The sequence below is a fragment of the Saccoglossus kowalevskii genome, chromosome 6 (assembly GCF_978046115.1).
Source record: "Saccoglossus kowalevskii chromosome 6, keSacKowa6.1, whole genome shotgun sequence".
In the NCBI taxonomy this organism is placed as follows: Eukaryota; Metazoa; Hemichordata; class Enteropneusta; family Harrimaniidae; genus Saccoglossus; species Saccoglossus kowalevskii.
The window spans coordinates 28,962,929-28,975,298 of NC_140646.1; the positions used below are offsets into that span (position 1 = coordinate 28,962,929).

General features: G+C 35.0%; 1 protein-coding gene across 1 annotated transcript in view; it reads left to right on the forward strand.

Moving 5' to 3' along the window:
• Positions 1 to 10,458: 10,458 nt before the first annotated feature.
• LOC144355062 (uncharacterized) overlaps positions 10,459 to 12,370 on the forward strand; it is a 47,793-nt gene continuing 45,881 nt past the window's right edge. Inside the window, exon 1 of the mRNA XM_078010459.2 lies at positions 10,459 to 10,679. Within this exon, the coding sequence (XP_077866585.2) occupies positions 10,487 to 10,679 (193 nt within the window). The 5' untranslated portion in view covers positions 10,459 to 10,486. The remainder of the gene's footprint in view (positions 10,680 to 12,370) is intronic.

Here is a 12,370-nt window from a genome sequence, read left to right on the forward strand (position 1 = left end):
CGAATTAAATAATTAAAATGTTCAAAACTGTTTGAATATATTGTATTAAATATATTTAATAGCTCCCATATCAATTCAAGTAAATAGAGCGACGTTAGAGGGTGGTTGGTGTCATACCGTCCTGTAATGGAATGAAGATCGACTCGTCTGTAATGGAATGACACGATCGCTTGGCAAATTAAATAATTAAAATGTTCAAAGCTGTTTGAATATATTGTATTAAATATATTTAATAGCTCCCATATCTATTCAAGTAAATAGAGCGACGTTAGAGGGTGGTTTGGGTCATACCGTCCTGTAATGGAATGAAGAGCGACTCTTCTGTAATGGAATGACACGATCGCTTGGCCAGTTAAATAATTGAAATGTTCAAAACTGTTTGAATATATTTTATTAATTATATTTAATAGCTCCCATATCAATTCAAGTAAATAGAGCGACGTTAGAGGGTGGTTTGGGTCATACTGTCCTGTAATGGAATGAAGAGCGACTCTTCTGTAATGGAATGACACGATCGCTTGGCCAGTTAAATAATTTAAATGTTCAAAACTGTTTGAATATATTTTATTAATTATATTTAATAGCTCCCATATCAAATCAAGTAAATAGAGCGACGTTAGAGGGTGGTTTGGGTCATACCGTCCTGTAATGGAATGAAGAGCGACTCTTCTGTAATGGAATGACACGATCGCTTGGCAAATTAAATAATTGAAATGTTCAAAACTGTTTGAATATATTTTATTAATTATATTTAATAGCTCCCATATCAATTCAAGTAAATAGAGCGACGTTAGAGGGTGGTTTGGGTCATACCGTCCTGTAATGGAATGAAGAGCGACTCGTCTGTAATGGAATGACACGATCGCTTGGCAAATTAAATAATTAAAATGTTCAAAGCTGTTTGAATATATTGTATTAAATATATTTAATAGCTCCCAGATCAATTCAAGTAAATAAAGCGACGTTAGAGGGTGGTTTGGGTAATACCGTCTTGTAATGGAATGAAGAGCGACTCGTCTGTAATGGAATGACACGATCGCTTGGCGAATTAAATAATTAAAATGTTCAAAACTGTTTGAATATATTGTATTAAATATATTTAATAGCTCCCATATCAATTCAAGTAAATAGAGCGACGTTAGAGGGTGGTTGGTGTCATACCGTCCTGTAATGGAATGAAGATCGACTCGTCTGTAATGGAATGACACGATCGCTTGGCAAATTAAATAATTAAAATGTTCAAAGCTGTTTGAATATATTGTATTAAATATATTTAATAGCTCCCATATCTATTCAAGTAAATAGAGCGACGTTAGAGGGTGGTTTGGGTCATACCGTCCTGTAATGGAATGAAGAGCGACTCTTCTGTAATGGAATGACACGATCGCTTGGCCAGTTAAATAATTGAAATGTTCAAAACTGTTTGAATATATTTTATTAATTATATTTAATAGCTCCCATATCAATTCAAGTAAATAGAGCGACGTTAGAGGGTGGTTTGGGTCATACTGTCCTGTAATGGAATGAAGAGCGACTCTTCTGTAATGGAATGACACGATCGCTTGGCCAGTTAAATAATTTAAATGTTCAAAACTGTTTGAATATATTTTATTAATTATATTTAATAGCTCCCATATCAAATCAAGTAAATAGAGCGACGTTAGAGGGTGGTTTGGGTCATACCGTCCTGTAATGGAATGAAGAGCGACTCTTCTGTAATGGAATGACACGATCGCTTGGCAAATTAAATAATTGAAATGTTCAAAACTGTTTGAATATATTTTATTAATTATATTTAATAGCTCCCATATCAATTCAAGTAAATAGAGCGACGTTAGAGGGTGGTTTGGGTCATACCGTCCTGTAATGGAATGAAGAGCGACTCGTCTGTAATGGAATGACACGATCGCTTGGCAAATTAAATAATTAAAATGTTCAAAGCTGTTTGAATATATTGTATTAAATATATTTAATAGCTCCCATATCTATTCAAGTAAATAGAGCGACGTTAGAGGGTGGTTTGGGTCATACCGTCCTGTAATGGAATGAAGAGCGACTCTTCTGTAATGGAATGACACGATCGCTTGGCCAGTTAAATAATTGAAATGTTCAAAACTGTTTGAATATATTTTATTAATTATATTTAATAGCTCCCATATCAATTCAAGTAAATAGAGCGACGTTAGAGGGTGGTTTGGGTCATACCGTCCTGTAATGGAATGAAGAGCGACTCTTCTGTAATGGAATGACACGATCGCTTGGCCAGTTAAATAATTGAAATGTTCAAAACTGTTTGAATATATTTTATTAATTATATTTAATAGCTCCCATATCAAATCAAGTAAATAGAGCGACGTTAGAGGGTGGTTTGGGTCATACCGTCCTGTAATGGAATGAAGAGCGACTCTTCTGTAATGGAATGACACGATCGCTTGGCAAATTAAATAATTGAAATGTTCAAAACTGTTTGAATATATTTTATTAATTATATTTAATAGCTCCCATATCAAATCAAGTAAATAGAGCGACGTTAGAGGGTGGTTTGGGTCATACCGTCCTGTAATGGAATGAAGAGCGACTCGTCTGTAATGGAATGACACGATCGCTTGGCAAATTAAATAATTAAAATGTTCAAAGCTGTTTGAATATATTGTATTAAATATATTTAATAGCTCCCATATCAATTCAAGTAAATAGAGCGACGTTAGAGGGTGGTTTGGGTCATACCGTCCTGTAATGGAATGAAGAGCGACTCGTCTGTAATGGAATGACACGATCGCTTGGCGAATTAAATAATTAAAATGTTCAAAACTGTTTGAATATATTGTATTAAATATATTTAATAGCTCCCATATCAATTCAAGTAAATAGAGCGACGTTAGAGGGTGGTTTGTGTCATACCGTCCTGTAATGGAATGAAGAGCGACTCGTCTGTAATGGAATGACACGATCGCTTGGCAAATTAAATAAGTAAAATGTTCAAAGCTGTTTGAATATATTGTATTAAATATATTTAATAGCTCCCATATCAATTCAAGTAAATAGAGCGACGTTAGAGGGTGGTTTGGGTCATACCGTCCTGTAATGGAATGAAGAGCGACTCTTCTGTAATGGAATGACACGATCGCTTGGCCAGTTAAATAATTGAAATGTTCAAAACTGTTTGAATATATTTTATTAATTATATTTAATAGCTCCCATATCAAATCAAGTAAATAGAGCGACGTTAGAGGGTGGTTTGGGTCATACCGTCCTGTAATGGAATGAAGAGCGACTCGTCTGTAATGGAATGACACGATCGCTTGGCAAATTAAATAATTAAAATGTTCAAAGCTGTTTGAATATATTGTATTAAATATATTTAATAGCTCCCATATCAATTCAAGTAAATAGAGCGACGTTAGAGGGTGGTTTGGGTCATACCGTCCTGTAATGGAATGAAGAGCGACTCGTCTGTAATGGAATGACACGATCGCTTGGCAAATTAAATAATTGAAATGTTCAAAACTGTTTGAATATCTTTTATTAATTATATTTCATAGCTCCCATATCAAATCAAGTAAATAGAGCGACGTTAGAGGGTGGTTTGGGTCATACCGTCCTGTAATGGAATGAAGAGCGACTCGTCTGTAATGGAATGACACGATCGCTTGGCAAATTAAATAATTAAAATGTTCAAAGCTGTTTGAATATATTGTATTAAATATATTTAATAGCTCCCATATCAATTCAAGTAAATAGAGCGACGTTAGAGGGTGGTTTGGGTCATACTGTCCTGTAATGGAATGAAGAGCGACTCGTCTGTAATGGAATGACACGATCGCTTGGCAAATTAAATAATTAAAATGTTCAAAGCTGTTTGAATATATTGTATTAAATATATTTAACAGCTCCCATATCAATTCAAGTAAATAAAGCGACGTTAGAGGGTGGTTTGGGTAATACCGTCTTGTAATGGAATGAAGAGCGACTCGTCTGTAATGGAATGACACGATCGCTTGGCGAATTAAATAATTAAAATGTTCAAAACTGTTTGAATATATTGTATTAAATATATTTAATAGCTCCCATATCAATTCAAGTAAATAGAGCGACGTTAGAGGGTGGTTTGTGTCATACCGTCCTGTAATGGAATGAAGAGCGACTCGTCTCCAATGGAATGAAAAAAAAAACGCTAGACTAATTAAATATTTGAAATGTTCAAATGATAGCAAGGCCTTGTATTTCATATATTTTATAGCTTTCATGCCAAAGACATGAAATACATAGACGTCAGTAATCGGTTAATGGCATGACATGGGCGCGTTTCACTCCGCCGCTAACAGTGTGAGTGCGTATGGTGCCAGGAAAGATTGTGTAAATGAACAGTGTATCGATCAAGGCTGTCGCTTTTACAAAAACGGCCTTCGAATGAGCAAACTCTTTCGTAACGGTTCGTAAATTCGCTAAACCTAACGGTATTTGCCGTTAGAGCGTGTATCCAGCATTTGTCAGGTGATCACACGTCACATGACCGTTCTCTAATGGAATGCTCTCTAATGGAACGGACGCGCTCTAATGGAATGGCTCGAGCTAGGTCTATACGCCTCAATTCATACTACCTTCGAAGTATATATGGGTCAGATATCCCCGGGTGAGACAAGTCATGTAATATTCACATCGTTCAACCATAGACTCTTTTTAGAGGGTCTATGGTTCAACAGACGACACACTTCATCTGCGCATTCATCGGAGAAAAAAACAACATGTTACTATGAAAACGTAGGCGGCGATATTTGGCTTGCGAAGTACGGGACTCGGCTGAATACACAAAAAGGAACGCGTGCATAGTGTGTGTTTTTTTACGACAGGCGTTGAACAAGTTAAAGTAATAAAATATTATTACTATTTTTTAAAATAATTAATAAATTACTATTTTCAAGCCAACCAACCATAATTCCAACAATTATATGATTCCTGGTATCTTGTTAAAAAAAGTACTGTTTCAACTCTCGGACTCGGGAATGACCATTTCTCATGACCATTTCTACAATCGTTCTACTGACGAACAGGTTAAGTGCGCCGCCACCGGCTTGTTTGCTATATGTTACATCTTGTGACCTTTCAGTAACCCCTGCCTATTCTCCATGATATACTAGTACCTATTTTCTACTATATGAGAGTTTGGAGCGACCTTTTCTTCAAAGAATAGTATGACACCTAAAAATATTAAAGATAATTGAATTTACAATTGTGATTTAATGATTGCCTATCTTTTAAAAATTATTTGGTACTATATTAGTATTTTTCGATATTTTTGTATTACGTCTTATTCTATATTTATGTTATGTTTACTTTTGCTCTGCGGGATGTCGGTTTTCAAAACAAACAAACAAATAAGTTGCAAAATTGAATATATATGAAAAATAACATTAATTAAAACATATTTAGAAAAAAAATGTGAATAGTTGTTTTCAACTATTCCCAGAATACAAAAATGACAACAAATCGTTACATATAGACCCAGATAGTTCCTTTGAAATCAGAGAAATATACATGTCATATTTCCCATCCTGTGACCTTTGAGTGACTCCTTGACATAGTGTCTGTGTATTGTTAGTCTGGGAGATGCCAAGCCGGATCTTCTTAGTGCTGCTTCTTGTATTTCTACCATTAATCAACTTGATTACGTGATGACATATAATTGTGATCCATCATGTTTGTGTTTATGCTTGAACATGTAATGTTCAGTGTCCCCGCACCCCAGAGCCCCTTTCTGACATGAAAATACCTTGTTCCTGCGATCCACACTCGCTTTATACATTGGTCGACAAAGTTTCCCGCGACCCATGCATATTTTATACATGTTGACCCAACTAAGTACTCATTCTGTGTTATACTAAAATCACATTAAAAATAAGATTTGGTAGTTTGCGTATCTTATTGAATCGTTTTCAAAAAAAAAAAATAGCTTAAAATACAAGCACTGTCATCTATCAATTGTCATGAAAGGGATTTATATGTGACCACGCACCTATATACAATTGCAGTTACCGTTAAGTTTTACATCGACGTAATGCTCACAATAACAAAAATCCGATACCAGCGACAATTCACTCAAAAACAAAACAAACGACAACAGATTGCTATAGTGTTCACGTTCTACATAAAAAAAAACAATTACCACGGACACAGTGGTAAAACGTCACGATTTCGTTCAGATGGTGTCACAAGTTCGGGGGATCCAAACACCGCCTGGCGAAATTAGCCCAGACTGCACGTAATTATATGTAGCGAAAATGTGCAGCATGTTATAACATACATCTGGAAAAACAGTAACAAACAGTACGCACGCAGACATTTGCATGTATTTCAGTGGAACATGGGCGTCGGGATAAAACTATTTTCTTTCTGGGAGCATCATGTGTTTCATATTGTGCATATAGTTCTGGCGACGTTACTTCTGAAAAAATACACGTTGATACGTGTTCTCAGATTTCAAATCAAATAGCTGCCAGGGTTATAGCAATTATTTTTGTTCAGGCTGCACACTAGTACGGGCTGAGATCAAAGCTAATCCCATATGTTTGCATATCGACTAGACTCAGTTGTGTTCACGTATGGGAGAGGCCTACATTTAGTACAAACTAAGTGACGACCAAACATACGAAATATATACAAATTTAAATTGATCTCTCTGTACAGTAACCCTGGATATGTGCTTTAACACAACTATTAACATTTCAAGTCGAAAATAAATCAGTTATCTGCTAAAAATTATCATGTATATGCATAATTAATTAACTACAAACATACTGCATATTTAACTATTTATCCGTAACAGGATAATCCATATATTTATATCTAAATGTCAAGTGATTTAAGTAAATTCGTATGTACTAGGAATATTACAATTGAATGTACGTTGGTTAATGTTATAACTCGATTACTAACGGTTGGTCTGTTGTATCTACTATAAAACAAACATTACATCCTATTAACCCCATTTGAATTATAGCGCAAATAATATAGCAACCATGCCACCACATTTCATGATAATTGGTCATTTCGTAAATGACATCAGAACAATATGAATATTATCTGGAAACATAAAAAAACAGGATGCCATATCAGTAAAATAATACAGATTTGTTCTAAGCACTTCGCTTCGATAACAAATCATGTCTAAAGATTGCTTAGACAACCATGCTACATTAAATGTGACCTGGTTGATCAATCTATCAATCAATGAATCAAACTAGACGAACCATAAAAAGGTAGCTGAGTATCACATTGTAACGCGACTGGGTAGATACCCAGGGGTATATATGGTATTTACGTGTATATCTCATCAATTCTACACAAAGGGTACGCCCACTCACACGTCGACCGTGTCAATGATTTCCAATAATGCTTTGCGTGAAATCCTATATAACCTAACTTTATTAGCACACTCAAATTACGATATACTGTACTCAGTATGCATCGTAGTAATTAACAGAAGAACACGGATAAAATTATCAACAATGGAAGAAAACAATATTCTACAGTAACTTCATTTCGGAAAGAAGAATCAGGCTGAAATCTGTGAATGGGAAAAAAATAGCGTTTCTACTCACGAGTTTCTAATGCTCGATACCTAATACTAATAGCAGAAGTCTTAACCCCAGAGTGAAAATATTACACGGGAACCATAAATATATTAAAATAATAACAATAAATAAATAACTTTTTATGATGAAAATAAGCTAATTTTTGTTTATGAGGCAGCTGGTTGTTTGCATTTTATCTTATTTTCCTTTTATTTGATGCAGTTAATTAAATAATGAATTTACCGATTTCCTGACTAGCTTATCATGTCCGGTTGTAGTAATTGGCAGATTTGTTTTATTGAATAATTGTTGTCATCATGTTTGTCATCTTATTTGAATCTGATTGGAAAATGCTCCTCGTCTTCTAATTAATTTGTATTATGACATATTCTCTTTTGATATCAATATGTTTCGTTGTTCTCTGTAATTCTAAGTACACGTGTAACAGTTTTGCCTTGGGGGTTATATGATCAGGTTTCTTTTCATTTCTTAATATTGTTCTAGACCAAAGACTGTTTTAAAGACATGGGTTTTGCATTATATAACGCCTGTGTCGTGGCTTAATATGCAAATTAACACATTACCACTCGTACAGCAGTACAGCTTGGTAGAAGCTCTGATAAACTGCTAGAAACACGTACCCTAATTGTTTATTTCTGCACTCCTAGGCGTAGTTTATTTGTTGTTATCGTTCACCTGCTCTGATCCCATACATATGTTTATGAAAATGAAATTGTTTATGCCAGTAAACAAATTTTCAGTATTATTGTCATTCGGATTTGAAACCGTAAACCCTGATATTTTGCGAAGTTCAAGTCTTTTAGTGTCTATGGTTCGTGAAAACAATCACATAATATATTATTAGCCTTTGAGTATGTCCCCAGACTTGTCTTGGTACTGTATATCTGGATCAGTGTTTGGATTCTAACTTCTCAATTGGGAGCATGTGACTCAAATTGTGTTGAACGGCAAACTGAGTCACTACAAGAGACTGCCTTTTGGAGTAGAACATTTTAAGATGAAGTTTTGACAGGAATGCCGCATTACACGAAGCGGAGTTTTTTCATTCCATGGTTCTCAGTGTGAGATCCTCTAGCGGTATTAGTTATTTAAATAAATGAAAGATGGTACATTCTCTAATCGAAAACCATTAATTTTAATTTTGAATTGTGTTAACACTTTGTCAGACTTATTTAATATCATGACTTTAGATTTTGTTTAGATATCCAAACTCCACTACCTTAGCACGATTCCAAATATTTAATGGCGTGTTTATTAAATATTTAATGTGTTCGACCCCGAAAGAGATATGAGATCATAAGCATACAGCAGACAAAAAAAGTGATTTTGAAGAAGTGTTATATACGCTGTTTTGTGTCATTAATGTTAATATTAGACCATCCCCTTGCCCAATACCGCTATTATATTGTATGGGAGTTATATTTATGCGTCCATGTGCATTTAAATGGTATAAATAGTAAACAGTTTCCATACACCGTGTCCATATTTCGTACCCAGGGCCACGTACCAATGTTGTTGTCGGGTTGAACCATAAACCATTTATACTTCTATGGTTGAACAAGTCATCACATTGACCCTACAGCACAAACAAGAACGATATCCCCATAATAGAATGGTTTGTTCTGAATCAACTTCCGCATTCAGTATTTTATAACGCATACGAGCATTGGACTATCTTAGAGCCGTTTTCCATTATAACCAATGAACACCTCTGTTCTGTGTGAACTTTATGCAAATAAGCCGGCTGCAGCTCGTCATTTAGTTTCGTTCCAGTTGCGAGTTCTATCAGCTCTCGTATTTCGTGTTCATTTTGCCACCATTTTGTGCATTCAGAAATCGTGTCACTCCATATGGGTTGGTAAGTAACCTTTAGATACTTCATATAAGTAAGATTTTGATAAAATGATTTCAAACAGTGCTATTTTTCGACTCTCACAAGAAAAAATTGACCGACAGGGTCGAAATGTAAAAATACCCTGTGAACGTCTATGTATACCTATACACACATATCATTCACAACGGATATTGGATAACCTGTGCCGAAATCATTGTCATCTGCGTCTCACCCAAGTTGTTAGTCTTGAGTTCTCGTGTAGTATATACAGTTACATTTTAGATCGCTGTCACAAACTGACCTTCACTTTATCTCCCGTTATAGCGATGTAGATGATTCCACTCTCGACTCGCATGATCTAAGATTGCGACTTCAGACAGGTACTACACGATGCGCAATATTTACCTAACATAACTATGTATTTTAACGCAAACGAAAATATGAAGGCAACTAAACTTTTGATTTGCGGAGTCATGGATATTTGTTCACAGATAGTAAATAAAAAGGTCAAGACAACACCTAGCCTCCGACTTTCAATTGAATTTAAAGAACACATGGTCTGTCTTGCGGACATTACTATTTAAAGGGTGTCGAGTTCCCTTTGCAAAGCTTTTGTCAAAAGAAAGTACTTAATGATTTAGCGACTAAATATTATTATATATAACTGTAATACATTGCGTCTTTTTTGTACAGAAGTTTATAAAATAAATGATTGTAGTATGTTTATAGGTTACAACTGAATTTCGAAACTCCCTTTTATAATGCACTGAATTTAAAATTGCGCCAATCATGTGAACGTCAGCGATAAAAATAGTACTGACCCCCTGGCATGTGTATGCACTTTTATTCGAACTACATTTGTTGCTATCACATATCATGCATATGATAGTCTCACCAGCCAGTCTGGTATCAAATATAACACTGACAAATATTCCATTTTATTTGAACATTATAGAAAAGTTGTGTATGCATGTCACCCATGGCAGTTGATGAACAGCATAGTCGTATGATTTGGTAATAATCATCAAACAATACCTGGTGTGCCCCAAACTACTGTAGTATGACATCATCACCTGAAGTTAATCCAGTGCAGCAACCTTCAGCTAATCGTAGCCAAGGTTTGATGACTACACCCTCCAGATTGTCCTCCACTCATTCAACTTCATCATCATCATCATCATCATCCACAGCTGGGATGGGATCATTGAAGCACAATTGTTCTCAAAGTAGTAGCAATACATCCAGTTTACCTGGTAAGTACACACCACTACAAAACAATCCTATGTAACTATGTACACATGTAGATGGTTTTCTTCTTGTAAACTTCATTGAGGACAAATTATAATAACAATTAATTATGTGTTTTCTATCAATTTCATTATTGAAGTAGTTAATAGTCATAGGAAGGATTTTAATTTGATAGGTTTTCTTTTTTGTTTTTATTGTTTTTTTAGAAACAGAAACCACTGAAAATTGAGAATATTTTTATTTTCAAAGTTTCTCCTGCTTCATCTAAATAGTTTATGTAAACTTGAATTTTTGGTTAGCCAAAGCTTTGCTTGTAAAAAAAAACAATCAAATGTATTTTGGGTGTAGTCATTTGACATTGCCATTGTTTGTGCATAATTTTCCTGTTTAGAATATTTATGTTCATATTATTTTCACCATGAACAAGATTAGCATGAGAAGTATGTAATGGATGACCAGCTGGTACTTTAAATGATTTTCCCACTATATTAAATGGAGAGATGAATGGAGCATTGACAGCCATTGTATTAATGGGTCACTGGCTGGCTAGCTGCATTCCTTGAGGTTTTGCAAATGCATGTACAGACATGCTCTAACCTAAAATGTCACTTACTCAGTCCACTACTTCTCGTCTACCATATATATTTGCTAAAGTACAGTCTGTTTTAAGGGAAGTATGACCTGGTTAGGTCAACAAGATTCAACACGTAGCATATTGTCAGTGGTTTGAACCACATATTTTGTTATTTCACTTGACTGACAACTACATAATCTCAAGTATGTGGTTTATTTCATGATCTGGTTCACCCACCCACATACTGCCAGCCTGGGATACTTTGTATGACGGAGTTTCCATTCACAAAGACTGACTGTGCAGGGTCCTGAAATAAACCCACCCATCCATTGTTATGTTGATAAACCAGCCATGAAACATTAATCAGTCGGTATGTCAAAGGTCCATTGATAGGTGATAGAGACATTATTGTTATGTAAATCACCTTCTATTCACTATAATGCCTATTATGTTACTCGCCGTTCATTGATCGCTGGGGACCGTATCACTGCGTCTATAGTGAGACTGCAGATTTCAGTGTTTCTGTTTATCTTTGCGTTGCAAATCCAACCAACACACAGGGTTCAAATTTATTTAGTGTAATCAATTGACATAAATTCCTAGAGTTCACCTCATTCAGAAAGTTGTATGATATGTTGGAATTCTGTCAATTTATTACCATGTCATGTGGGTGTTCTCTTTAAATTCCTGGGTGAACCTGTTACAACACAGTAGTTGGACCTGCTGATGCGAGTTTCAATCAATAATAGAAATATTTAAAAAAATGTCTTCTTTGTTGCATTTCTTTAACCCTCTGGGCTGCAAAATTAACTTTAGGCACCATCCACAAAATAGTTTTATTTATAGTCGACTCTTTTCCACAGAAAATGCTGGCGAAAATTTCAATTTTTTTGATCAAAAATGAGGAGCAATATCACATTTTGTCTGTTTGGTCTGAAATTAAAATTGAATTCAATGAAAATTGTAGAAAATGTGAACAAAATGATGCTCAAAAGGTTAAAATATCAGTATTTAGAAGTTTGTTATTAAAATCTTCAAACAAATGCTGATTTTCCAAATGAATCCCTTTCTCAAATTTAATAATACTTATCTCCTTGTTACACACCTCTCTAATTCGCTTCC